Raw genomic sequence first — 27,563 nt, forward strand, 5'->3', positions numbered from 1 at the left:
CCATGTGAGATTACCTTTCTTATTCACAGGAGTGGTTCTTTCTTTTTAAAAAATTTTTGTTAATGTTTATTTATTTTTGAGAGAAAGAGTGTGAGCAGGGGAGAGGTAGAGAGAGAGGAAAACAGAATCCAAAGCAGGCTCCGGCCTCTGAGCTGTCAGCACAGAGCCCCACGCAGGGCTCGAACTCACGAACCGCAAGATCAGGACCTGAGCCGAAGTCAGACGCTTAACTGACTGAGCCACCCACGAGCCCCCACAGGAGTGGTTCTTAACCTGTTTTGGAGGTATAGAGTCCTTTAGAGAATCTGATGAAAGCCAAGGATTCTCTCCCTGCACCCCCAACATGATGAAAAACCCCTTCCTTCAATTTATTCTGCATACTACAGATAGGTGTTTCTAAAATGCAAATCCAATCATCACTGCCCACTTGAAGCCCCACTTAAAATTTGTTGAATGTCTCAATTCCCACTGAATTTTGCTTCCTATCTAATTGAGCCCCCATCCTCACCAGTTTCTATTATTCAAGCTCAGACCAAGTTTCTCTTCCTCGGGGAAGCCTTCATTCACCTCAGGCCTTGGCAGCTATTGCCAATGTCAGCTTCCTCCACCGAACACAAGTACAGAGGTCCTTTCCCTTTTGATTACTATTTCCCCTCCTGGGATAGCTGGCAAGAGTTAATAACAGGAAAGGACACCTGGCTGGCTCAGTGGGAAGAGCATGCGACTTTTGATCTCTAGGTTGTGCGTTTGAGCCTAGAGATTACTAAAATTAATAAATAAACTTAAAAAAATTAATAAAAGGACAAGTGTAAGGGGTAGGGACTGCTGGGGTCTGTGGCCAACCAGATCTGTGGCTAGGCCGTGTGTCCCTGGACAAGAAAAGTTCAACCTTCCCAACCTCGGTTTTCTCATCAGAAAATAGTGACTAAAATACCCACCTCCGAGATGTTGAGAGAATCGGACCTAAGGTATGCAAAGTACTGTTCCTAGCACTTCAAGGTGAGCTATTCTTATTCTAATTACTCATAAAGAGAAGTTGCTTCCAAGCAGCACGTAAAATTCTCCGAGTACTGTCCATGGTATGAGGTTTCCGGGTTGCTAACTGGGCAGCCCGGAAAGCCGTCCTTTTGTACTCCTGAGGCGCGCCAAGCCCCCTTTCTTCTCAGGGTGGTGCTGACACCTTCTTCCCAGACCGCCCCCTTCCTGGGTGCCAGAAAGCGCAGACAGCGCAGCATCAGTGACCTGTTTCTCCCCGCGAACCCACAACACACACCTTATCCTCTAGCCTGGATTCCCAGCTCCATCCACCGGCCCCTTCAGTCTTAGGGAGCTGCTCATCAGCGCCACCCGGGAGTCTGTCCCGGTCGCCCGCAGAACGTCTGGGGCTGGCGGGGTTCGGCGGGTCCCCAGCCCACGTGCTCCCGACCTCCGCCGCAAGGCGCCGCCCTCTCGCTAGGCTCAATGCGGACTACGTTTCCCAGGGTGCACAGCGGCGGGGCCTTGGCTCAGCGGGGGCCTCGAGCGGCGCGCCGCGCCGTCGCCTGCTCCGGGGGCGCGCGGGCCGGCGCGAGGACAGGGCCAGGGACCCGGAATGAGTTTCCGCGCAGTTCCGCTGTGCCTGGCCGGGCTGTGCCGGGCCGGGCCGGGCCAGGGCAGGCGCGGGGGCAGGGCGGCGCCGGAGTCGGCGGTGCCGGGGACAGGCGCTCGGGGCAGCCCGCGCCTCGCTGAGGTCCCCGCCCCGTCCCGGCCGGGCCGGCTCGTCTGTCAGTCACTGGGGCGGCGGCAGCGGCAGTAGCGGGGCCGGAGCCGGGCGGTGAGAAGAGCGCGGGCCAGGCCGGCCGGAGGGGATCTGCCACAGCCCCTCAACTCTACGGACTCTTCGCCCCAGACTCGCGAAGCTGCACCCCTGCGCCTCGTCGGACGCCTCCGTAACCCGCGAAGGGCTCTCTCCCTCGTCACCCCCCACCCCGTGACCTCCTCGTAGGACCCGAGAGCGCACTCAGACCAGGGTGTTGTGGGTACAGGCCATCGAGCCTGTGACCTCTCACGGGCCAGGGGCTCGGTTTCCCCCACAGGCCTGCCTTCCCTGTGACTCCCTCCTCAGAGAGTCTGGGGACAGAGCCGTGACCTACCACCAGGACCCCCGCCTGTGAACTCTTCACTGACGGCTCCCTCCTCAGAGTCCCCCTCAGTTGGTCTCCTCCTAAGAGCACTCCTTTTGGCCTCTGGCAAGCCCCCCATCCCCATCCGAGGTGGGGAGGCCTCGGCAGCCATGCCCGCCCTGGGCCCCCTGTCACCCCACCGCTCCCTGGGCACCCAAGCTGGGGTCTAGCACGGGGCCAGCAGCCAAGGGGCTGGGGCAGGAGACAGGTCAGGGTCCACCTCCCTGCTGGGGAGGGAGCAAAGATGGAGCGGCGGGAGGAGCAGCCTGGGGCTGCAGGGGCTGGAGCAGCACCAGCCTTGGACTTCACTGTGGAGAACGTGGAGAAGGTATGAGGGCCCGGGGGTGGGCATACCGGTGACAGAGCAGAAGTTCTGGGGACTGACATTAATGCCAGAGCCCAGGCCTGGGCTGGGTGCCTGCTGGGATGGTGCCCCCAGAGCACCTGGCATTTGCTGTCTCTCTGGGCAGGCGTGGACAGCAGTGTTATGGTGTCCTAATGGGCTATTTTTGGCTTTCCTTAGACATGGGTTCTCTTTGGATACTCTAGGGTCTTGGGCTGGTCCCTTCAGGGTGCTGATAGCCTAGACCTCCGGCCGGATTGGCTATTCTCCAGCTCCGTGGGTACTGCATGAGCAGTGCAGTAAGAAACCAGGAATCCAGGAGACCTACAGCTCAGCCCTCGGGAACCATACCGATGCTGAGCCATGCTGGACCTGTTTTGTGACCCAGGGGCTCAGAAAATAACCTGGAACTGAAACAGTCTGGGTTATGTTTTCACTCTTTCTTAGGGAAGGATCCTTCTTGTATTGGATGGAGGCCAGACGAGTCCCGAGCAGGCAGGAAGGGCTAACCCCCTCTCTTTGGTAATGGATCTAAGGGATCCAGTCCTGCTGGCAGCCTCAGGATCCTTCTCTGCTCACCTGTCCACATAGCTTCCTGCCATGGTCTTCCCAGGCTCTCCCACTGCCCAGCCCATCTTTTTTGAACTGCTTCTCTGGTTCTTTTCTGGGTTCTGCCCCTGAGGCCTGGGATGCAGAAATGCCTCCCTGCTGGGTTGAATGGGGAGATGGAAAGCAAGGAATGGTTGCAGATACTCATTTGTTATTTTTGAGCCCCTTTTGCCATACCAAATGGTGAAAATCCATCCCTACTGCTTCTTTGCCTGCTGAATTCAGCATCCCTGAGGAGCCAAAAAGGGACTGTAAATATAAGCTGCTGTCAGAGGTACAAATAGGGCTAAGTCTACTTGGATGGAGCTTGCTTAGGGGGTCAGAGTCCTGACCTCACCCTTCCACCCCCTGGGGCTGGGTGCTGTTGGCATGGTGGCACACTCTTCCATGTGCAACCAGGGAGACAAACCACTGTTTTCTTACTGTGTGAAGTCCCTGTGGAATTGGGACCCTGGGGATTTGGCGAGTTGAGAGCTCCAGGCAAGGCATTTGCCAGGGCTGCCAGCCAAGACTTCTTGACCAGCTTTTTGGACCCTCACATGCGCTCTCTGGGGGGTGTTCTCACCCTCCCCTCCAGTATGCCTCTGGCCTAAGGCTGCCTGGCAAAGCCTTAGTCGTGCTCAGATTTCACAATGGCTTTGGTGCCAGCATCTGGAGTGACCGAGGGATGATCCTGGGGGAGCTGAATAGAACCTTTGGAGTTGATGGGACCAGCTGTGCCTGGGAGGGTCAGGGCCCTTCAGGCTGTTCCATGCTCTTCTCAGGCTTAGCTTTATCCCTGTGGAGCCATTCCTTCAACCTGGGCCTTGTCCTTTACCTCAAATGCCTCCCCTTTGGGGAGCTCAGCCTCTTTCTGCTTTCCTGTGGAGGTTCACTTTCTGAACCCCTAATGTTTGGCTATAATGACAACATGGTAGAGCATGGGCAGAGTTCAGGCTCTCCGGGTATCAGTAGGATCCTCGGCTCAGGAAACAGTGAGCTCTACCTGCTCAGCCCCTCAGTCAGAAAGAGAGAGCAGATTTGCAAGACCAAGTTCTGGGCTCTGACAGGATCCAGAGTGGCCAACACCTGCTCAGTCCTGTGCTGTCCTGCAGGCGCTGCACCAGCTCTACTACGATCCCAACATTGAGAACAAGAACCTGGCTCAGAAGTGGCTGATGCAGGCCCAGGTCTCCCCACAGGCCTGGCACTTCAGCTGGCAGCTACTGCAGCCCGACAAGGTGCCTGAGATCCAGTACTTTGGGGCCAGTGCCCTGCACATCAAGATCTCTCGCTACTGGAGTGACATCCCCACTGACCAGTATGAAAGTCTAAAGGCACAGCTCTTCACCCAGATCACCCACTTTGCTAGTGGCTCCAAGATCGTGCTGACTCGGCTGTGCGTGGCACTGGCCTCCCTGGCTCTCAGCATGATGCCTGATGCTTGGCCATGTGCTGTGGCAGATATGGTACGGCTCTTCCAGGCTGAGGACTCACCGGTGGATGGTCAGGGCCGCTGCCTGGCCCTACTAGAGCTGCTGACAGTGCTGCCTGAGGAGTTCCAGACAAGCCGCCTGCCCCAGTATCGCAAAGGCCTGGTGCGGGCCAGCCTGGCGGTGGAGTGCGGGGCTGTCTTCCCGTTGCTAGAGCAGCTGCTACAGCAGCCCAGCTCACCCAGCTGTGTGCGTCAGAAGGTGCTCAAGTGCTTTTCCAGCTGGGTGCAGCTGGAGGTGCCACTGCAGGACTGTGAGGCGCTTATTCAGGCTGCCTTTGCTGCTCTGCAGGACTCGGAGCTCTTCGACAGCAGTGTGGAGGCCATTGTCAATGCCATTTCACAGCCTGATGCCCAGAGGTGAGCTGGTCCCCATCTTCCCAGAAAAGAACAGTTTGGTTGGCCTTCCATCTATCTGTTCAATAAACACGAATTGAGTGCCTACTGCATACCTGGTCCTGTGCTGGAGATACACAAGGAGGCAAACAAGACATGGTCCTTGTCCTTATGGTTCAGAGAGGGAGACACAACTAATCATCCAACAGATTATTCAGTTAAAATATTTGACTCTTTCTTCTCTTTCTCTCAACCAATCAGTCACCATGTCCTGGCTGTTGGGCTCCTGACCATACTGCAAATCTGTTTTTCCCATCTCCACTGCCACCACCCTAGTCCGAGCTGTCATCATCTCTCTCCCCAAATGATTGCAGAGATTTTTCACTAGTCCCCTGGTTTTTACTCCTGTACCCGTATTGTCCACTGAGCAGCCAGAGTGATCTTTTGAAAAGGAGGATCCAATTTGTCCTTTCTGCTCAGAACCCTTCAGTGGCTTTTCGCAGCTCTTAGGATAAAGTTCAGAATCCTTAACGTGATCCACAAGGTGCTGCACAGAATGGCATCTCTAACCTCTTCTCATGTCATGCTCCTTTCTCCACTCTCATACAGTCTTTTCAGTTGCTTGAATGTTCCATGCTCCTTCTAGCTTCTGAACCATCACAGGTGCTTGGCACATCATCTCTACCTCAACTGAAATTTCATTATCTTAGGAAAGCCCTCAATGATTTTTAAGACTAAGTTTGGTCTACTCTATTATTGTATCTCAGAGCTTCTAGTGTTTTTCCTTCTTAGCCTGTAACACAGTTTCATCATAAATTAATGTATGTCTCCTCATTGGTCTCTCAGCTCTGTGAGGACAGACACTGAATCATTTTATTTTGTCACATTGTGCCTGGCAGCATTTGGTAGCATTCGGTGTTTTTTGAACAGATGAAAAGTAGGAGTTGCCTGAGAGGTGGGAGCAGGGTGGGGGAGTTCAGGGGAAGAGGGAGCGCTCCAGGCTTCAGGAACTATAGCAGGGGCAAAGGCCCCTGGTGCACAGCACCATAGTACCTTTAAGGACTTGAAGGAAGGTGAGTGTAGCGAGGTGTTTGTGCAGCAAATGTTTGTTGCGTGCCTCTTTGTGTCTTGGGTCCTGTGCTGAGCACCAGGTGCATAAAGATGAATGGGTTGACTTCAGCAAGCCAGGAGCTCACAGTCTAACAGACACATGGAGGGGCAAGTGTGGTCAACGAGATGAACGCTGTGATAGAGAAAATGGTGGGGGGACTGTAAGAGCCCAGAGGAGGCATTTAACCTGGTCTTAGGACTGTGAAAGGCTTCCCAGAGGAAGTGTGCTTTAAAGAGCCTTAGCAAAGAAAGGGTGTTGAGAAAGTCTGGTGAGTGGTGGTGATTAAACAGCAGGATTTAAGGGCCAGTTGTGGGAGGTCTGGGCCCAGATTATGTAAGACCTTTGTCAGCCAGGCTTAAGATTTTGGTCTTCATCCTGAGGATGATGTAAAGATATTAAAGGATTTCAAGTAGAGAAAATGCCATAATGAGATGTTTGGTATAAGTTGGATTGGCCATGGCAAGACTGGAGACACCAGCACTTCAGAGGTAGGGCTTTAGAAACCCTTAGCAGACTTGGAGGGGAAAAACATTGAAAGAGATGGCATCAGAGAGTGGTTAATGGCTCTAGCCTTGGCATTAGTCACGTCTGAGTTTGAATCCCAGATGGTCTGTTTACTAGGTCCGATACCTTGGATAAGTCGCTTTTAAGCCTCAGTTTCCTCATCAGTAAAATGGGTGTGATCATATTAACCTGAGAGAGTTGTAAAGGCTTAAATAGGACAATGTGCACAGGGTCTGCCCCTGGTATTCTATAAAGGATATTTTGATATTAATAGGATTAAAGAAGAAAATGTCTATGAAAGGTTTAGCCTGGTTCTTGCACGCCCCATAAAAGGCAGTTGTTAGTATTTGGTATCGTTTTGCATTGGCAGTTAGTGTATCTTTCCCATGGTTTCCCAGGTTTTCCAACTCAAGGTGGGTATCAAGTCCCAGGACTAGCCTTTCTTGGCAGCTTGAAGCTCGAGTGCCGGCTGCACTCAGACAGTTGGTAGCTAAAGGGAATTGGCCAGGGCCAGTGCATGGGTGATGTGGGGTGTCCTTGGATACACCCAGGTTTACTCGCCCAGCCGGTCTCGAGGGCTTTGGCAGGTAATTGATGCCTCTTCTCTTCTGAACGAATGAGCGAACAAGGAGCCAGTGAGGGAACCCACAGCCTCCTGAGCGCCCATTGGCTGCAGCCCCCATGGTTGCTTAGCAACTCTCCCCATTTTCTCAGCTCTCCTCCCTGAGCTCTAATTGCAGGTCTGGACTGAGCTCCGTGTGAGTGGCAGCCAGCAAGTCCCAGCAGCCCTGCCCCGGCAGCTTGAGCTGACCAACAGAACTAGGCCTCTTGAACCCAGTCTCAGCCATGGGCTTAAAGACATCCTCTCTGTCTCCCTCTCCCAAACCTAGAAACCTCTGGAAGCTTCAGACCTGCTCTTCTGTGTGCATAGTTCTCAGGAATAGGTGCCCAGGTGGTGGGAAATCTAAACAAGGGTTTCCCCCACTGGGGTGCTGCACCAGCCTAGTGTCAGAGTTTGGGTCTTGCTCTGTCTAGTCTAGCTTCCTAGACTTTGGCTTGAGAAAGTCACCTGTGGTTTTGCCTCTTGGGTTATCCAGCCACTGCCTTTCCCAGGTGTCCTAATATTGGCTGTCCCCTTGGCTGAGCTTGCACTCAGGTCCCCTCTTTCCCACTCTTCCACAGCTGCTGCTGCTTGCCTGACTCTCTCTCCCTCAATTTTCTTTTTCCTGAAATATGTTTTTAGTCCTGGAAAAGCTTTCACTGGGGGCTGGGGGAGGAGAGAAGGTGAATTAGACAAGTTCTTGGGGGCTCCCATCAGTTAGAATTTGAGATATGGGCTGAGATTTGCATAGATCCTTTGGGGAAAATTCAGGTAGGGCTCTGAAAGAGCAGTCCTGCCGCAGAAGAGGCTACCTCAGCCTGGAATTTGTCTCAAAGTTGCTATATGACCTTGAGTTATACTCTGAGCCCTTCTGGACTTGTCTGTGACTTAGCCTATTATGCAGCTCAAATGTGACCAATTAAGAACTCAGTGAAGATTGAGTACCTGCTGTGTACATGAACTTTGGCAGGTGTGAGGGAGCCTTGGTGGGGACGCTTTGGGGACAGGGCGCTATCTCCTGCCCCCATCTCAGCTGCTGGTAAGCTCGCACGCCATGACTTTGGCCCTGTCCCTGCTCTCTGTGCCAGAGTCTGGCCTGAAGGTGCCCATTGTCTGGTGGTGCAGCCTGTGTCAGGGTCATGAGACTGAAGCTATCCCAGCTGTTGCCAGGCAGAGCCCTCTAGGGCTGTCTCTGGGTTGGGAGTATCCTGGTATGGATACCTTGTCCAACCAGAATGAGGATTTGGAGAAAGCTGACATCTGGGCTGGTTGCCCCTTGTTTTCATCTTACCCCTGAGGTTATGAGACTAGGGGCCTAGCAGCCTGCTTAGGGCAAATGCAAATAGAACTCCTCTGGACTTTCAACCTCCTACCTCTCCATAGATGGCTATGGTGACACTTTGATTGGTAGCAGAGGGGTCTCAAGCATCTGATTCCCTCTGAGAGTATCACTTCATGGCGATTAGTCTGATCTCCACAGCAGGCTGCTGGGGAGGGGTCCAGCGAGATAGAGCTAGCATTCTCAGTCTCCTTTGTATACTGTGTGTCCCCTGCTCCCCTTTAAGGATCATTGTGCGTCAGGACTCTGACTTGCACCTTCTTTTCTCTCATTCACCGCTTTCTTCCTGGGCAATGCTCATCTACTCCCATAGCCTCTGTTACCAGCTGTTTGCTGATGACTATGTCTCTTGCTCTAACTTCTCCCTTGGGCTTCAGGTTTTTATATCCAACTCTCTGGACACTTCTGTTTGCATATCTCACCTCAACACTGAACTTATCGCCCTCTGGCCTCCCATTAAATTTATTACTATTCCCCTCTACCCACCCCTCCTGGCCTCAGTAAATAGCTCCACCATCTACTTAGTTGTTTAGTCAATAACGTGAGAGTTGTCCTTGACTCTTCCCCATTGTCATATTCAATCAGTCATCAAGTCCTGTCCATTTTTCCTCTTAGCTATCTCCTAGTTCATCATCTATTGCTGTCCCTTCATACTGCCACCAGAGTACATAGGAATTAGGATCTGGTGGTAGGGAGTGGAATGGAAGGTGGGGACTGGTGCTGTCGGTGCCTTCCAAAGTCTTTATCAGGGCTCCTGAGCCTGTATTAACTCCTCTGTCACTCATCCTGTTCAGTCTCCCGTAACACTGTCTATATTAGTTTTCTGGAGGGGCTGTAATAAAGTACCTCACACTGGGCAGCTTTAAACAGCAGAAATCTATTGTCTCATAGTTGCAGAGGCTGGGGGTCCAAAATCAAGGTGTCGGTTTCCTCTAAAAACCCGGAGGAGAATCCTTCCTCACCTCTTCCTAGCTTCTGTTTGTTTGCTGGCAATCTGTGGTGGTCCTTGGCTTTAAGTTGCATGACTCCAATCTCTGCCTTTGTCATCACATGTCATTCTCCCTATGAGCCTCTGTCTTCACATGGTTGTCTTATAAGGACATCCATTGTACTGTAGTAGAGCTCCCCCCCTACTCTGTGATCTCATCTGCAATGACACTGTTTTGAAATAAGATCACATTCTGAGGTATTGGAGATTAGGACTTCAACACATCTTCTTGGTGGATACAACTCAGCCCATAATAGGCTGCCCCTTGGCCCCTCTAAAATATGTCCTTCCCACATGCAAAATATGTGCATCTCATCCCAACTTCCCCAGAAGTCTTAACTCGTGCCAGCACCAACTGTAAGTCCAATTAGAGGACACAATTTAACCTGTAACACTGACCTCACACTTCCTTCTCAGAGTTCTCCTGGAAGTCTCTGACAGAAGGTTCTTCTCAACATGGGCAGCATCAAAGCTACGATGTAGGCCCTGACCTCTTTTTTGCTTTGGGTTTGTTGTGGGGAGTGAGCTTTGATGGAAGACGGGGAGAATGTGCCTTTCTCTCAAAGCTGGTGGGGGATGGGTAGACAGCTCTGATGGGTCTCCTTACCTCATGCCTCCAGGTATGTGAACACACTCCTCAAACTCATCCCGCTGGTCCTGGGATTGCAAGATCAACTGCGACAGGCAGTGCAGAATGGGGACATGGAGACCTCCCATGGCATCTGTCGCATTGCTGTGGCCCTGGGCGAGAACCACTCCCGGTGAGCAGTTGGGCAGCTGGGGGTGGGATAGCAGGGCCCTCTCAGAGGTGTGGTTTTGGAGCCCTGTTGGGGGAGGGGGAATGACCTTACTATACCTCCTCCTTCCAAGGGCCTTGCTGGACCAAGTGGAGCACTGGCAGAGCTTCCTGGCCCTTGTCAACATGATTATGTTCTGCACCGGCATCCCTGGCCACTATCCTGTCAATGAGACCACCAGTTCCCTGACCCTCACCTTCTGGTACACGTTGCAGGTGTGTCTATGTGACCTCTAGTAGAATTGGGCTGTAATGACAGAAGGTAGATCATGGGCTTCTGGGCCTGGTGCTGAGATGGCTAACTTTCTTCCCTGGCTCTCTCAGGATGACATTCTGTCCTTTGAGGCAGAGAAGCAGGCTGTGTACCAGCAGGTGTACCGGCCGGTCTACTTCCAGCTGGTGGATGTGCTTCTGCACAAGGCCCAGTTTCCTTCTGATGAGGAATATGGATTCTGGTCCTCAGATGAGAAGGAGCAGTTCCGAATTTACAGGTGATGGTAGCAGGCCAATCCTACCTCTAAATAGAGTCCTGAAATAATGAAGGCAATGAGGGGAGGAGCCCAAGACCAGGCCTCTTGAATCCTGAGGCTCCTTTCTCTATTCTCTAGGCACTTTTGCAGTTGTGAGGGAGCTGGGGTGGGCTCCTGGGCTTGGGAGCAGGATCCGGGCAGTGTATAAGGTCTTCGTCTACTTCTTAGGGTGGACATCTCAGATACGCTCATGTATGTGTATGAGATGCTGGGGGCCGAGCTGCTCAGCAACCTCTATGACAAGCTGGGCCGTTTGCTCACCAGCTCAGAGGAGCCCTACTCCTGGCAGGTACCTCCCAAGCCTGATTCCCTCAGCCCTCCCAGAACTGTCACACCCTCCTCCTCAGCCAAGCCAGTGGCACCCTCTTTCCTCAGCACACAGAGGCCCTGCTCTATGGCTTCCAATCCATCGCAGAGACCATCGATGTCAATTATTCTGATGTGGTGCCTGGGCTCATTGGCCTCATTCCACGGATCAGCATCAGCAACGTGCAGCTGGCGGATACTGTCATGTTCACCATTGGTGAGACCTGGCACACACCCATGAGCACATTTCCAGAGCCACAGGCACCCCATCCCCAGCTATAGTTGGCCTGCTGGTTCCTGTCCAAAATGGGAGAGACACACATGCCCACACACACAATCAGCATTGCAGCCAACTGGCTGTCCTGGCACATCTAGGGGTCCTTCCTACAGTGTTCCGAGCTGCAATTCAGTGAAGCTAGTTTGCTGTCAATGGAACAGCAGTGCTAGACCTCTTCTGAGTAACTTCTTCCTGCTTCTCAGCTATAAGGCTCCTGTTTGAGCATGTGCATGCATATTTGCCTATTCAGCTCTAAGGCTGTAATTTGATCTGCCAGAAGCTCTGCCTGCCTCTCAGGGACGTGGTACAAAGCCAGCCTGGCCTGCCTCAGATATCCTCCCCTCTCCCTTCTTCCCCCAGGAGCTCTGTCTGAATGGCTGGCTGACCACCCCGTCATGATCAACAGCGTTCTGCCCCTCGTACTGCATGCCCTAGGCAATCCTGAGCTCTCTGTCTCTTCAGTGTCCACCCTCAAGAAGATCTGCCGAGAATGCAAGTATGACCTGCCACCCTATGCTGCTAACATTGTGGCTGTCTCCCAGGTATGTGTGGGCTAGGGTTGGGCTGGGTCTCAGGGCACACTGCACTGTGCTGATACCAAATTCCTTCTGTTTATCTCCAGGATGTGTTGATGAAACAGATCCACAAGGTGAGCCCAGAAGTTTCTAGGGGGTCCTTGGGGATATTATGGGAATCTGCAGAAATCCTCTTCTGCCTTTTCCTACCCCTTGTCTTTTATTCTCTGTTCTTGGAAGCTTCCCCAAGAGGTTTATTCTTCCTACCCACATCCAGATGTATCCAGGATTGACTTTCCATGTTCTGCCCCACAGACAAGCCAGTGCATGTGGCTGATGCAGGCACTGGGCTTCCTGCTGTCAGCCCTGCAGGTGGAAGAGATCCTTAAGAACCTGCACTCCCTTATCTCACCCTATATCCAGCAGCTGGAGAAGCTGGCAGAGGAGATAGTGAGTGAGCTGGTGTGTGTGTGTGTGTGTGTGTGTGTGTGTGGCCAGAAGGCAGGGGTGGGTTGCCCTTTGTGTGGGCTATGGCTGTTGGGGAGTGGGGTTGGAGTTGACAGTCAGGGCTGGGGTCCGGGGGCCAAGCTGGGCCACAGAGATCCAGAGCTTGGTTTGATTCTCCCCATAGCCTAATCCTTCCAACAAACTGGCCATTGTCCACATCTTGGGGCTTCTCTCCAACCTCTTCACCACGCTGGATGTCAGTCATCATGAGGATGAACATGAAGGCCCTGAGCTCCGGAAGCTGCCAGTGCCACAGGGACCCAACCCCGTGGGTGATGTTGCCATTGCCCTCCACCCCCAACACACACACACACACACACACACACACACACACACACACTACCACATACCCTGTGGGAATATCATTGTTACTCCCCAACTTTATGGATAATATTGTCATGGTTCCCTTGGCCCCATGGGGCATGATGCATTTGGTGTGTTGACCCTGTGAATGACCTTATCATTGTGTCTCATTCTGTAGGGAGTGATATCATTGTGTCATCCAACCCTGTGGGTGATATTTGTCTTTGTCCCCAGCCCAACCAGGGTGATGTCATTGTGGTTCCTCCATCTCATAGGAGACATTGACATTATCCTTCAACCCCATAAATGATGTAATTATGGGTTCCTGTTTGACCCCCAGTTCCAGGGGGTCTTCTACTTGGCTACTCACCATCCCCTGTGGGCACTGGGGATGCTTACATGCTCCACGTGTAATAATTCTTGCCTTCGACTTGCTCCCAGTCTAGAGGAAACATACATAAACAGATTGTCACAAAGCAGTGTGATAAGTACTGTGATAAGCTCAGGCACAGGGGATTGGGGTGACCACTTACAAGCTGTTTGATCTGGAGCAAGGCTCAGCTTCCCATTCAAAACTATGAACATCAGACTACCTGGCTTGCTTATCTCAATAGAATGATGCTGGGTAGCATATGTGGTCTTGAGTAAAATTTTGTATAAATGTGAGACACTGCTTGGATTATTGTTCCCAGGGTTTCTCCTGGAGAAAAGGGAGCCACAGTATCCTAGCTTCTCTCTTCAGCTCTCCACCTTAGTTTCAGTTGCCCTTTTGGCTCTAGACCAAAGTTGGGCTAGCGTCCTCCTACAGAGCCCCTTCTCCTTCCGTGGTAGTCATTGTCCTGCCTTCCCTTACCTCCCAGGACCTCAGTCTGCTCTCTGCTCCTCCGTAAGTTGCCATATCTGTGCATCCCTTGGGGCTCTGCACCCTAAGCCTGTTTGAGTGAGACAGCATCTCCACTTCAGGGGCTAACCCATAGGCTTTTGATACTGAAAGGATTTTTCTGAGCAGAAATGGATAGGGAGTGATTTTTCTTAAAAGTTACAAAGTTTTAATAATCTTCTGAAGCCTTCATAATATCCCTGCTTTGCACTTTGAGGCTTCCTCTAAAATGATCCCTAGAATTCAGGATATCCTCTTTATTCATGGGGGATTCAACACACCACTCCTTCCCCCAAGGTCCCATCCATTGAGTCCTCAACATGCAGTCTGGAGTAATAGGTTTGAACTTCTGGCCAACTTTGTACTACCGGGTCCTTCTGGGGTAGGTGAGAGTGGTGGTGGGGCACCTCACTTCTTCTGTGTCTTCAGGTGGTTGTGGTGTTGCAGCAGGTCTTCCAGCTTATCCAGAAGGTGCTGAGCAAATGGCTGAATGATGCCCAAGTGGTGGAGGTGAGCCTCAATCGTTGCTCTCTGCCCCCATCGTGACTTTGCTTAGATACGGAGCAGGATGAAGGTGTTGCTGCCCCATCTTGGCTTACAGTGGTCTGGAGAAAATAAAGGAGGTGAATCCTGCCTCACAGACACAAGGAATGTTTTGGGAAGACATTCAGAACTTTCCAATATCACAGGAAGTCCTTGACCAAAGAACTATGATGTTGGGACTGAGTGACAGTCAGGGATCCACCTTGTAATCAGAGACCTGCCTTTGGTCCGTTTTCAATTCAGGATTTTCTTACTATTGCTGCTCTCTGAGAGGAAATGGTGGAGATGTAAGTAGCAAGACTTGAGTTACAAAGTTCCATCCCGTGCTCCTCTGAGAAGGCCTTTTGGCCTGCTGCCTTTCAGGGTGAGGGTCAGGCTTGTTTACCTCTCTTGATTCGCAGGGCCAGGCCAGGCCTTATAGGTAAGGGTCCCACCTTAGGCCTCCTCTGTGCAGAGCCTCAGTTGTGTTCTGGGTGATTGTGACCTGCTAACCAGGACCCCTTTGCTTTCTTCCTTTTTTCTTTTTTTTTTTTAAACGAAATATATTTGACGGTTAACATTGTATAAATTTAAGGTGTACAGCATGTTGATTTGACACATTTATGGATTATAATATGATTGCCATTGTATGATAATTAGAATCCCTATCACATCACATAATTATACTTCTTTTTAGGGGTTGGAATAATTGAGATCTAGTCTCTTGGCAGGTTTGATGATCATAATACTGTTGTCTATTTCCTGGGCCCCTTTGCTTCTTTCCCAAGGCGGTGTGCGCTATCTTTGAGAAGTCTGTTAAGACACTGCTGGATGACTTTGCCCCCATGGTGCCACAGCTGTGTGAGATGCTGGGTCGGATGTACAGCACCATCCCCCAGGCCTCTGCTCTTGACCTCACTCGACAGGTGGGCCTTCTGATTGAGGCAGCAGTGTTTTAAATTTCATCCTAGTTAGAGGTCTGACCCAGGGATGGGGTGGTGGGTAGAGTGGGGTGGATGGCTGTCCTGGCAGGGATCCTGACCTGCATTCTAGGGATGCTGGCCAGTTCTTGGTGAAACAGGGCCTCAGCTGACCAGCATTCCCTGCTTTGTTGTAGCTGGTCCACATCTTTGCTCATGAACCTGCCCACTTTCCCCCAATCGAGGCCCTCTTCCTGCTCGTCACCTCCATCACACTCACTCTCTTCCAACAAGGTAGGTCCTGACCAGGGTCCCTGCTGTTGCCGCCACTGCCACCACTGCCACTGCCTCTGCTTCCCCGATTGGGGAGCCAAAGCTGCCCACTCTGTTCTCCTCTGTCCCCTGAGTTGCACATGGGACTTGGTGGGAAACTTGGGGGATCAAGCACAGCACAATTGTCACCCTCCAAGTAGTGACACCGTAGGTTGAAGTGGATAAGAGAGTGAATGATGTCTTCTACTGGCCTGCTGGACTTAGGGCCAGTCTTGATGTGGGGGGAGATGGGGCCAGAGCTCTGAGGGACTTGGGACACTAGGCTGGCTCCTTTTCTTTGGGATATAATGAAAAGTGGAAAGAGCATGGGCTTTGGAGTCAGATAGACCTAGATTCTAAGCTCATCACCACCAACTAGTTGTGTGACCTTGGGCAAGTCACTTACCTTTGCGGAGCCTTTGTTTCCATGTCTGTGAAATAGAGATTTCGTGTACTTGATAGGATTGTTATAGGTATGAAAGCAGTGTCTCTTGGTCCCCTGGCTTGGGGTTTTTGCACATGAAGTACTCAGGGAGTTCTGGTTCCTTTCCCTGCATCGGGGCTTATTCCTTTTTAGGCCCAAAGCTTTTGGCTGTGTTCCCAGCTCCCCGTTCTCTGTGGCCCTCTGCCTGAGAGTGCTGGGAGCAGGGGGCTCTAGGCTTCCCCTGCTGTCTAACCCAGGCTTCTAACTTGGAAAAGAAACAGCGCTGCTCCACCAGCCTCATGAGTCTTGTCTGGATTTGTGGTTGCAGGTTTGAGGCTTACCAGGGGTTTTAGCTGGAGCCAGAGCGCTCTCTGCTGATGTCATCATTATGTGGTCCCATGATGCTGGCCTCTGCTCCAGTGGCCCATGGGTAGGTGCAAAGCGAGCAGAAACTTGAGCCAGAAACCAAGTGTGGCCACCCTTAAATCCTTAACTCCACCTCTCCCACTTCTTGCATCCAGTCAGGGGCAAATCTAGGTGGTCCTGACTCCTGATTATCCTGCAGACCGCCCACCTCTCTCCCCTCCCTCCATGACCACACCTCAGTGTCCGGGTTGCCCCAATAGTCCTCTAACTGGTTTTCCTGACATCTGCCCTTCCCTGCAGTCCATTCTGCATCCTGCAGTTGTAATGTTCTTTAGAAAACACACATCTGAGTATTTTCCCTCTCTGGCCGGAAACCCTTTCGTTGGCTGTCCATTGCCTCAGGTTCTCACCCTGCTCCCACCCACATGGTGCAGCTCCTGCATACTCCTCAGTGTCTTCTGCCAGTGTCCCTGAGACACCAGCAGTCTAGCCACACCAGCCTCTCCCTTTGATGTCCCATTTGATCCTCTAACTGGAATGCCCTGTGCCCTTTACTGGGTGAGCTCTTACTCCTCCATGCCTTACTTATGCATCAGTCCTAGAAGCTTCTCTGGGGTAGAACTAGGTGCTTCTGACTTTATGCTGAAACTGCATCATGTACACACTGCTGATATAGTACCAATCATACTCAATAATCAGCTTTCATGTGTGTGTCTCTCTCCCTAGACTAAGCCCCTCAAGGGCAGGGTCGAGCCTCTTCTCTCTGCAGCCTCAGTGCCCAGAACAAGGCCAGCATAGAGTAGGTATCAGACACTATTGAAGAAAGGAGGGTAGGGTCTCCCTGCCCTCGGAACCTTTCTTCCTCACTATCTGGGGCCAGACACTAGCAGGGTGGCTGCCGAATGTCAAACATGCTGTCTGTAGGGGGACCCTGGCATAGGGCATGGGCCTCACTCTCCAGGACCTGAGTAAATCAGGGCTCAGATGTGAAAGAGATGGGCTTTATCAGTGGCTCCTCATAGCCTGGAAAAGGAAGCATGGAAGAGATAATTATCTACTTTACAGTTGGGGAAACTGGGCATTTGTGGCTTGCACAAGATCACACGGCTCCTTAGTGGTGTATCAGGCAGATGTTCGTGCAGCGCCTCCTCCTGAAAGGGGAACAGCCCAGGAGCTCTAGACACATGCCTTGTCCTTGCCACAGGTGTCAACAGAACTGGAGGCAGAGTAGTGTCCAAAATCAATCATACTTGCTGGGCTTGCTGGTTGTCTTGCAGGACAGGACGGCCCCCTTACCTGTTATCCTGTCCTGGTCTTGCCATTCCGTTCTCAGCCTCTGCCCTCCCACTGCACCATGGGGTGACATGTTGACTGGTTTCCCTCTTTCTCTGTGTGTCCAGATGGTGGGAGCTGGTTTTCAGCCCTGAGCCTGGCTCTCTGCTCAGTCGGTGTCCATGTGGAGGGGCTTTGCTGGGTGGGGCTCTCATTTTTGGCCTCATGATACAGTTTCTTCCCCGAGGCCCCGCTGGTGGCTTGCCCAGCCATCCCCACAGCATATTGGACTCTGCCCTAGCCAAGGAGGAGTCCTCTGGTTTAAGTGGACCCCAGGGAGTCCTTCCCTTGGCCAGACCAAGAGCCCTAAGGCCATGGAAGTGAGGGGGCACCTGCTCAGGCCCTGATACCCTGGCCTTTCCAGGGCCTTCAGCCAGGCCCCCAAGGGAGTTACCAAGGACTAACCTCTCACCATCCCTGCCCTCCTCTTTGATGGCTAGTGTTGGGGAAATGTGCTAGAAGGCAGTGTAGGGCCACCCCAGCCAGCCAGAGGCCGCAGCAAGAGTGGGGGTTATTTCTTCAGCTCTGTGGAGTCCAACATTGCTTCAGCACCAAAGGCTCACTGGGGGGACTGGCCTGAGGAGGAGTGGGGAGTAGGTGGAAGGACCCCTGGGAGGGAGCTGGGGCAGGCCCGTCCTTCACTTTGCCGTCTCTTTCTGTTGGGCTTCTCCCAGTTCATGGTTTTTGTATGTTTTGTTTCTTTATCTTGCTTCCTGCTGCTCATGTGCCCCCACGCTGTCTCCCTGCAGGCTCTCAGTCCCACATAACTATATGAGGTTGAGTTGCTGTTTGTATAATTTTTTCTTAAGTTCCATCTTTATTATATTTTAGGGCCCAGGGATCATCCTGATATTGTTGATTCATTTATGCAACTCCTGGCACAGGTGTGTTTTAGTTTTATTCATTCACGTTCTGTTCTCTCTCTTTCTCTTTCTCTTATGTTGAAATTCAATTTAAGCCTATTTTTAGCTTTCTGTTGACAAATTTTTTTTCTGTTCAGTTGAATAGAGTTTCTTCATCTGTTTCCGTGGAAGTTGACAACCCAACATCCTCCTTTAGTGCCCCTTTGCCTCAACTAGCTCATTCTTCCACCAAGACCAGGGAGAGGCGATCCCAAAGGGAGGGAGCTGGGCTGGCCTGGGCGGGGGAGGGGGAGTAATTGTGCCCGGCAGCTCCTTCGTAGCTGGGGTGCCCTTGAAGTTCAGGGGTGAGATCGGAGTTGAAGGGCCTGGGGTTCATTGTCCCGTGCTCCTGCCGGGGAACTGCCTGCCTCAGTGCCCCCACCCCCCCACCTGCTCTGGAGAGGTGGCTGGGAGGAGCTCCGAAGGGAGGGGCCAAAGGTGAATGTGCTGGGGTGGAGCCCGGAGTTGGGCTTCAGGTTGTACTGCTGTTGGGAGGTGGGGTGCTGGCTCCACTGTGAGGCTGCGTTGGGATGTGTTTGTGTTTGGTGCATGTGTAAGTGGGTTGGACCTTATTCGTATGTTTTCAGTTTAGTTTGGTTTGGAAACAAATCACATAGCTGCTGTAAGTAGTATGTGTGTTGTGTCGGGAAAAATATGTAGTTGAAGTGTGGGCACGTGCACTGATGCATGTTGTATGTTGGTGTGCATTAGGCATTGATGGGTTTTGAAGTAGTGTCATGTGTTGGAGGTGTGTGTGGGGGGCTGTGAGAGCGTATTTGGGGGAGGGAGTGTATGTTGTGGTGTCGATATGTCTGACATACAGGGAATGTGTGTTGTGGAAGATACATGTGGTGAGCTGTGGGGACATGGGGCTAGTGTGGGGACCATGGTGGGGATCCTGTGGGTTGGGGTAAATGATGTGTTCCTTCGCTTAATCAGTCCACAAATACTTAGTGTGTGATACACGTCTGGTGCTCTGCCAGGTGCTGAGGGTATAATGGTAAACAAAAACAGGCATAGTTCTTACTCTCTTGGAACTTACAGTATGGTGGGGGGGTGAGGCGGAGGAGGAGGGGGGAATAGGGAGTGTGTTCTGGGCCTGGATAGACATGTGTATGGGTAACTGAGGGTGCGTCCTTGGGGGTGTGGGCGTTTGTGTGTGTGTGTGGATGGGTGTGTTAGGAGGGTACATGTGCTAGAGGACTGGGTAGCTTGAAAGTGTGGGCATGTGGACACGACTGGGGAATGTGGGGCGTTTGAGGGATGTGAATAGGTAGCAGGGTGTTTTGCAAATGTGAGAAAGTATGTGTAAGGGATGTGATAGAGGTGTGTTTGAGGGTAAGTAGGGTGTTTCCAGAGAGGGTGAGTGTGGGGGTGCTTGCACATGAACGGGAGTGGAAGGTATGTGAGGGGCTGGAGGGTTGGGGGTCTACATGTGTTGGGGGGTATGTGTTGAAGGGGCTGGTGGGGAGCAGCCGTGTTTGATAACTGCTGGAGCTGTGCAGAGCATCTCCTGTGACCTGAGGATGTGCCAGTCGTGTCCTAGTACCACTTGGGGTGGGCTTTCTGCCCCTTGTACTCATTCCCCCCACATGGCAGCACTGACTCCTGAGCTGGGTGTGGCTGAGAAGGGCCTGGACTCAGGGTATCCCGGTTGAATGGTGGGGCCATGGCTCCAAGGCTCCGACCCTACTTTTCCTCCTCCTAAGCTGGAGGGTGTCTGAGGAATGCAGGTGGGACGTGGGGGCTGTTGGACTGGGCTCCACATCCAGCTGCCATCTCTTCTTTCTGCTGTCCTGTTAACAAATCCAGGGGGCTTTGACTGCCTCTGAATCAAAGCAGTCACTGCTGGCTACCTGGAGCCTGCAGGAGGTCTGGCCTTGATGGAGGGGAAAATAAAAGCGTTTGCTTAGGGAGTGACTTGGGACCCAAGCTTTCTGTATTGTGACCACCCCCTTAACCTCTCACACACACCTGTGCATTCATGTACACATACATGTACGTAGCATCCCCTGGCTGTTCCCTTCCTGACTGAACTGTGGGGTGGTTTGGGTCCCCCAGAGATGGCTGGGTGGCTGATTTTGGCAGCCTGTACCTATGGTGCGTGAAGTTGGGGCCTGGGGTGGCAGGTGAGTGGTGGGGAGGGGGGATGGTCCTTGGAGCTGGTTGGGGCTGGGCTTACCAGCTCCACCTCCTGCAGGCTCTGAAGCGGAAGCCAGATCTGTTCCTGTGTGAACGATTGGATGTCAAAGCTGTGTTCCAGTGTGGTAAGTGGGGCCAGGTGGATAGGAGGGCCTGGGTCCCCCTTAGGAGGATCCTTAAGCCCCGCCTGATCTGCCTCTGCCTCTCCTACAGCTGTGCTGGCCCTCAAGTTCCCTGAGGCACCTACTGTCAAGGCCTCCTGTGGCTTCTTTGTGAGTCCCATGCTGAGTCCTGACCCCACCCCCACCCCCCGCACCCCAGCCCCTATTCGCAGTCCTGCCCCGGACTCCAGAGTGTAGGGGTATGGTGTGCAAGTCTTGTCCCCAGGGAGAGTGGGGAAAGAGCTGAGGCTGACAGTCCTCTCCATCCTCCGTAGACAGAGCTGCTGCCTCGGTGTGGGGAAGTAGAACCTGTGGGGAAAGTGGTACAGGAGGATGGCCGTGTGCTGCTCGTGGCAGTGCTGGAGGTGAGATGCAGCCGGTGTTTGATGGGGCTTTGATGGGGGTGGAGTGGCCCTCACTCCTGAGGCAGCTGCCCTCTGGGAAGCTTGAGCCTTTGGTTCCCTAAGCTGACTCTGTTTCTTCAGCAGTTAAATGGCTGACAGTTGTTAGGGTTGCTGTGAGGATCAGCTGGCTCTCAGAAAACAGCACTTACCATGTGCAGCTTGGCTGAGAAACTGTCTGGGAGTGGGTGGCGCATGGCTAGGCACCCTTGCTGCAAAAGGGGCAAGGCCCTGGTGTGCTGAGAACCTGTCTCCCTCAGGCCATTGGGGGCCAGGCCTCCCGCAGCCTCATGGACTGCTTTGCCGACATCCTATTTGCTCTGAACAAACACTGCTTCAGCCTCCTGAGCATGTGGATCAAGGAGGCACTACAGCCACCTGGTTTTCCCTCCGCGCGCCTCAGCCCTGAACAGAAGGACACCTTCAGCCAGCAGATCCTTCGGTGAGCAGAGCCGGCGGCACTTGGGCTCTGGTCCAGAGGAGAGGGTGGTGGTGGTGGACGGTACTAATCTGCTGTCCTTTCCCTTCAGTGAGCGAGTGAACAAGAGGCGGGTGAAGGAGATGGTGAAAGAATTCACACTGCTGTGCCGGGGGCTACATGGCACAGATTATACAGCTGACTACTGAGAGGCGCCCCCGTCCCACCCACACCTCCTCCTCACCCCTCCCGATTCCCAAAGAGTAAACCTGGATCTTCACTGCATTGCTGTCTCTGCTTCCTTTTTTCTGCCACCACCACCTAACTGGGCGAAGGCCTGGGGAAGGATGGGAGGATGTTTGGATCCAGGCCTTATTAGGGAGTTGGGGGACCAACTTCTAGCTCCTAGAGTGGAAGTGCTCCGCTGTAGCCAAGCCTCCTAGGTTGGAGCCATACATAATACTGCCGTTGCTCTTGGGTTGGGGTGGGCCTGCAGTAGTATCAGCAACTTCCCCACGGCCCACTGCCACCCATTAAATTAGTCCCAGCATTCATGCATGCATACATTTATTTAATCAGCACTGCTGAGTACTAGCCCTCTAGTTCTGCCTTGCTTTGTTCTGTCTGAATAAGGGCTGATCTAGTCCATAGCTACCATGTTTAGCTGGGAGAATGGGACCAGTGAGGGAAGGCTGCTCGGAGGAACTTTCACTTCTGATGGGACTGGAAGGTTTGCCAGAGGACTTGGGGCTTTCAGCTGCAAGTGAGGTGGTGTGGGGTCCAACTAGGAGGGAAGAAATGGAGAGTGGTTTTAAGTCCCAGGATAGGTTTCTTGTATGGGGTTGTGGAGGCCACACTTGCACAAGGTTGAGGAAAGGTATAGAAAGTGGAGCTGAGCATGTGTAGGAGGAAGCATGGCAGGCCCCTGAGGAAGAGGAATGCAGGGCCTCAAGCTGTCTTCACACCTGGAGCTTCCCACCTCTGTGCTACCTGACCAAATCTTGATGGTCAGGACTCAGTCAGGACCAGGGACAGCTCCCCAGCGGCTGTTGCTCTCCTCCCTTGGTAGGTGTCCCTTACTTTCTGTCTCTCAGCCATAGTTTCACCCCTGCTGCCTCTTAGACACCCCAGGCTTCCCCTCAGTAAGATCTGAAGAGCAGGACTTGGATCTCCCCATTTCCATTCCTGAACATTGAGTCTCCTTGGAGGTGATAGAACTGGTTACCCCCCTGTTCATCTCACTCCTTTCCCTGTCCTTTTCCCAATCTTTGCATGAATTCTGTGTCTTCCATTCTACATCTCTCTTCGATCTCTCCCAATGCCAGCCAGCATCCATCCCCCTTACGTGTACCATCCCCTGAGGCCACTCTGTTCCTCTTCCTCTATCCCTCCTCAGTCCCATTCTCACATTATTACATTCACAATTCGTATTACATTCATAATTCAAAATTACATTCATAATTTCTCATTTCTGGAGTATGTGGGGATGCTTCTTTTAGTCCTTTTCTCCCACTGCATGGTGTCTAGGTGTCTTCTTCCTCCCCCATCCCCCATGATCAAATGTAGCATATATAAGCTAAGAGATGGAGGGGGCTAAAGCCTAGTTCCTGAAGTCAGACCTGGTTTTGATATTGATTGTGCCACTGATTTGCTGTGTCTTACCAGAACTTCAGTTTCCTCATCTATAAAATGGGACAAAAAAAATTTTTTAAGTACTCTACACCCACCATGGGGCTCAAACTCACAACCCTGAGATCAATAGTTGCACACGCTACCAACTGGGTAGAGCCAGCCAAGCACTCCTGGGACAATTCTGACTCCAAAGACTGTAAATGCTAAGAATGTAGTGCCTGAACAGTAAGTGCTCAATATTTGCCTGATTGACAGACTGCTGTGAGGATAACAGCAAATGCTTTCAGTATATATGATATGCAAAGGACTACTTCATAAAGTTTTATATCTAAATTCATTTGATCCAGCAATCCTATCAGGAGTGCTATTGTTACAACCCCCATCTTGGGGATGAGGAAACAGTGACAGACACGTTGAGTAAGAAGTAATGGCAGAGCACAGTATTCAAACCCAGACAGCCCGGCACCTGAGTTGAAAATTAGGCAATGCCACCTCCCAAATGATAGAATGCACATGAAGTTCTGCTCAAACTGGAGTATTTTCAGGGAGTTGCTTTTTTTTTTTTTTTTTAAGTTTATTTAATCTCTACACCCAACGTGGGGCTCAAACTCACGACCCTGAGATCAGGGGTCGCATGCTGCACCAACTGAGCCAACCAGGCGCCCTTAGGGGTCGGTTTTTCTGAGCTCTGCTGGCGGTTTGGGAACGGAAAGCGAATGCCTGGAGAGGCGGGCCAGGGAAACTACAATACCCACAAGGCCCCGCGCCTTCTGAGGTAGTACCGATTGCCGGGGGGGGCTCGGAGACAGATTATTGGTTCTCTGTGGGCGGCCTAGCGAGGATTGGAGGGCGGGAGCCGTGCTAGTTTGATTGGTAAAACTACCACCAGCCCCGCCTCAAAAACCCGGAAGTAATTCCTTCGTTGGTCTGTGTGTAGTGGTGTAACGGAGAAACGTGAATTTGCAGGGGTGGAGGGATGGTTCAAGGGCTGCGCACTGACTTCCCAGCCCCACCGCCCCCACTAGGTGACTCTGACTCTTTGGGGGCTGCTTTTGAGGACGCGGGGCCTGAGGCTGACCGAGGGAGGTCCCTGCTGCTTTCTGCCACCCAAGCCGTACCTCATGGAGTCTACCTTCAGCAGCCCCGCGGAGGCAGCGCTGCAGCGAGAGGCGGGCGCTGCCGGAGTGCTCACTCCTCTCGCGGACCTGGACCGCGTGTACGAGCTGGAGCGAGTCGCTGGATTTGTCCGCGACCTAGAGTGTCAGCGGGTGAGGGCAGATTGGGGAGGGGTGGCTCACCTCTGGATGGGTCGCCCAGAAGATCGGGATCTTGGTGTAATTTTGTGAGGATGGAGGTGCCGGAGGAGTTGCTCCTCTGGGAGGAGGGGCTTTGAAGGTCAGGTAGGGACTCTTGGAAGGTTTTCCTTAAGAGGCCCTCGGTGGAGGAGAGGTTGTTCATGACTCCATGGCTTATGCTTACAGGTGGCCTTGCAGTTCCCTGACCAGCTATTGGGAGATGCTGGGCCCGTGGCTGCACGGCTGGAGGAAACCACAGGGTCGAAGATGTTCATTCTGGGCGACACAGCTTACGGCAGGTGTGAATTTGAGCTTGAAGATTGAGGGTGGTGTAGGTCTACTGATGCAGGGCTCATGGTGTTTTCCCCCTAGGACAGTGTCTGCCCCCAGCGGCTGTGTTTTCCCTTGATGATGATTCCTCCTCTCCTGATACTTCCTCCCCTCAATGACAGTGTCTTCTTTTCATAACATTATTTTCTTCAATGACCACATTTCCCATGAAAGACAGCTTTTCCTGATGAGAACTCTTCTCACTAATGGTATCTTTCCTGCAGCTGCTGTGTGGATGTACTGGGTGCTGAGCAAGCTGGAGCTCAGGCCCTTGTACATTTTGGCCCTGCCTGCTTAAGCCCTCCAGCTCGCCCACTGCCTGTGGCCTTCGTCCTTGGTCAACGTTCTGTGCACTTGGAGCTCTGCGCCAAGGCCTTTGAGGCCCAGAACCCAGACCCCAAAGGGCCTGTGGTGCTGCTAAGTGAGCCAGCCTGTGCCCATGCCCTGGGTGAGCGTTTTTGCCTGTGCATGCAGGAAGGGTGGACCAACTGCTTAGTGCCTTGATAGCCCCATTTCAGTACATTCCTGTAGAGCTCTCGATATGGGCTTGATCCCATTCTTTGCTTTTGGGTCACATTCAGCCTTTTGGGGATGAAGGGGTTCCTGACACCACCCCTTTCTTCCAGAGGCCTTGGCCACTCTCCTGCGCCCACGGTACCTGGACCTGCTTGTCTCCAGCCCAGCTCTTCCCTTGCCAGTGGGTTCCTGCAGTCCAGAACCTGAGCCCCTGGAGCGTTTTGGGCGTCGCTTTCCCCTGGCTCCCGGGAGGTGTCTGGAAGAATATGGTGCCTTTTATGTGGGGGGCTCTGAAGCCAGCACTGACCTTGACCTTGACCCAGACCTGAGCCGGTTGCTCTTGGGCTGGGCACCAGGGCAGCCGTTCTTCACCTGCTGCCCGGACACAGGGCAGACTCAGGATGAAGGTGTCCGGGCTGGACGGCTAAGGGCACGTAGACACTACCTGGTAGAGAGGGCCAGAGATGCCCGGGTGGTGGGGCTGTTGGCAGGTACTTTGGGTGTAGCCCGACACCGTGAAGCATTGTCACACTTGCGGAACCTGGCTCAGGCTGCAGGCAAGCGTAGCTATGTGTTGGCCCTGGGGCGGCCCACACCTCCCAAGCTTGCCAACTTTCCTGAAATGGATGTCTTTGTGCTATTGGCCTGCCCTCTTGGTGCTCTAGCTCCACAGCCTTCTGGTGGCTTCTTCCGGCCTGTATTGGCACCATGTGAGCTGGAGGCTGCCTGCAACCCTGCCTGGCCACCTTCAGGCTTGGCTCCCTACCTCACACATTACGCGGATTTATTGCCTGGTGAGTGGTGGGGTACTGCCTGAGCTGGAACCACTTGGGGCATGGAATTGGGCCGGTATGGATCCTCTTTCTCCCTCCAGGCTCTCCCTTCCACGTGCCCCTCCCACCACCTGACTCAGAACTGTGGGACACCCCAGATGTGTCACTCATTACTGGGGAACTCCGACCCCCGCCTGCCTGGAAGCCATCAAATGATCCTGGATGCTTGGCCCTGACCTTGCGGCCCCAGCTGGAGCTGGCTGAGAGCAGCCCTGCAGGTAAGTGTGCCAAGTCTCTGCTCCCAGCTGAACTCTTTCCCCAAATTCAGCCCACTTGGCCTCAGTCCCCTCTCTCTGCAGCTTCATTCCTTAGTTCCCGGAGCTGGCAGGGGCTGCAACCCCGTCTGGGTCAGACACCGGCGACAGGAGCTGTGAGTGGAAGACGAGGGATTGCCATCGCCTATGAGGATGAAGGAGGCAGCTGATACCATGTGGGGCCAGAGACACAGATGGGCTGAAGAATTGCTGCAAAGACCTTTAATACTCCCTGCATCAACCCCACTCCTCTGCCTGGATCCTTGATGCAGGGAAGGACAGACAGCCCCTCACTGAAGAAGGGGACCCAGCTCTGTCCTGTTGTGGCACTGGCACGAGGCTTAGCATATAGCGGTTTAATAAATGTCTTTTGAACTGATGGGGACTGACTTGGGGTTTCCTGAAGTCTTATGGGTCCATCTGTCCTCCTGGGAACAGTCCAGGACCTCTGGCCAGTCCCAGTTTCTGGTGTGCAATTGAGGTTCTACCCTTGTCAAAGGATCCAGGTGGTCTAGACCAGGATTTCTCAACTTTGGTACTATTGACAAATTTGGGTCAGATAATTCGTTGCTGTGAGGGGCTATCCTTATGTTATAGGATGTTTAGCACTATCTCTGGCTTCTGCCCACTGGATGCCCCTAACATACCCTTATTCAATTGTGATAACCAAAAATGCCTCCAGACATTGACAAATGTCTCCTGTGGGGCAAAACTGTCCCTCGCTGAGAACCACTGGTCTAGACCTGTGTTGTCCAATAAAGCAACCGCTAGACACGTATGGCTATTTAAACATGAACTTAAACTAGTTAAAATTAAAAACTCAGTTTCTTAGGGTGCCTGGCTGGCTCAGTCAGAAGAGCATGAGACTCTTGATCTCTCAGGGTTGTGAGTTCGAGCCTTGTGTTGAATGTAGAGATTACTAAAAATAAACTTTAAAGCTAAGTAAAATAAATAGGGGCACCGGGGTGGCTTAGTCAGTTAAGCATCCTGCTTCAGCTCAAGTCATGATCTCACAGTTCATGGGTTCGAGCCCCACATGGGGCTCTGTGCTGACAGCTCAGAGCCTGGAGCCTATTTCAGATTCTGTGTGTCCGTGTCTGCCCCTCCCTGACTCATGCTCTGACTCCCTCTCTCTCTCTCAAAAATAAATAAACCTTAAAAAAAAAAATTAAAAAAATAAAAATAAAAGTAAGTAAAATAAATAAAAATGCAGTTTTTATTTATT

At 52.5% G+C, this 27,563-nt stretch overlaps 2 protein-coding genes across 6 annotated transcripts; both read left to right on the forward strand.

Annotated features, from left to right (window-relative positions):
- Nucleotides 1–1,648: 1,648 nt before the first annotated feature.
- IPO13 (importin 13) lies at nucleotides 1,649–21,763 on the forward strand. 3 transcript variants are annotated; one of them, XM_027059406.2, is made up of 20 exons: nucleotides 1,654–2,490; nucleotides 4,209–4,945; nucleotides 10,085–10,225; nucleotides 10,335–10,476; nucleotides 10,585–10,751; nucleotides 10,959–11,079; nucleotides 11,166–11,313; nucleotides 11,734–11,915; nucleotides 11,996–12,022; nucleotides 12,204–12,350; nucleotides 12,520–12,663; nucleotides 14,008–14,088; nucleotides 14,889–15,026; nucleotides 15,218–15,314; nucleotides 18,286–18,338; nucleotides 20,557–20,623; nucleotides 20,712–20,770; nucleotides 20,935–21,024; nucleotides 21,321–21,502; nucleotides 21,591–21,763. In XM_027059406.2, exons 1-20 carry the CDS (start codon nucleotides 2,407–2,409, stop codon nucleotides 21,685–21,687), a joined length of 2,904 nt encoding a protein of 967 aa, XP_026915207.2. In that variant the 5' UTR covers nucleotides 1,654–2,406; the 3' UTR covers nucleotides 21,688–21,763. The 3 variants fall into 3 exon arrangements, 2 of the variants coding, with proteins under 2 accessions (XP_026915207.2, XP_014922307.3); XM_015066821.3 differs by having other exon boundaries at nucleotides 1,658–2,490; nucleotides 12,204–12,338; XR_003420221.2 differs by lacking the exons at nucleotides 18,286–18,338; nucleotides 21,321–21,502; nucleotides 21,591–21,763 and having other exon boundaries at nucleotides 1,649–2,490; nucleotides 20,935–21,015.
- A 2,249-nt stretch (nucleotides 21,764–24,012) lies between these two features.
- Nucleotides 24,013–26,717, forward strand: DPH2 (diphthamide biosynthesis 2). Of its 3 annotated transcripts, XM_015066823.3 has the most exons (7): nucleotides 24,080–24,378; nucleotides 24,592–24,704; nucleotides 24,960–25,183; nucleotides 25,362–25,520; nucleotides 25,917–26,045; nucleotides 26,126–26,302; nucleotides 26,384–26,717. In XM_015066823.3, the coding sequence occupies exons 1-7, from the start codon at nucleotides 24,232–24,234 to the stop codon at nucleotides 26,506–26,508; spliced, it is 1,074 nt and encodes a 357-aa protein (XP_014922309.1). In that variant the 5' UTR covers nucleotides 24,080–24,231; the 3' UTR covers nucleotides 26,509–26,717. The 3 variants fall into 3 exon arrangements, with proteins under 3 accessions (XP_014922308.1, XP_014922309.1, XP_026915210.1); XM_015066822.3 differs by having other exon boundaries at nucleotides 24,013–24,378; nucleotides 25,362–26,045; XM_027059409.1 differs by lacking the exons at nucleotides 24,080–24,378; nucleotides 24,960–25,183 and having other exon boundaries at nucleotides 24,626–24,704; nucleotides 25,362–26,045.
- Nucleotides 26,718–27,563: the final 846 nt, after the last annotated feature.

The sequence above is a fragment of the Acinonyx jubatus genome, chromosome C1, assembly GCF_027475565.1.
Source record: "Acinonyx jubatus isolate Ajub_Pintada_27869175 chromosome C1, VMU_Ajub_asm_v1.0, whole genome shotgun sequence".
In the NCBI taxonomy this organism is placed as follows: Eukaryota; Metazoa; Chordata; class Mammalia; order Carnivora; family Felidae; genus Acinonyx; species Acinonyx jubatus.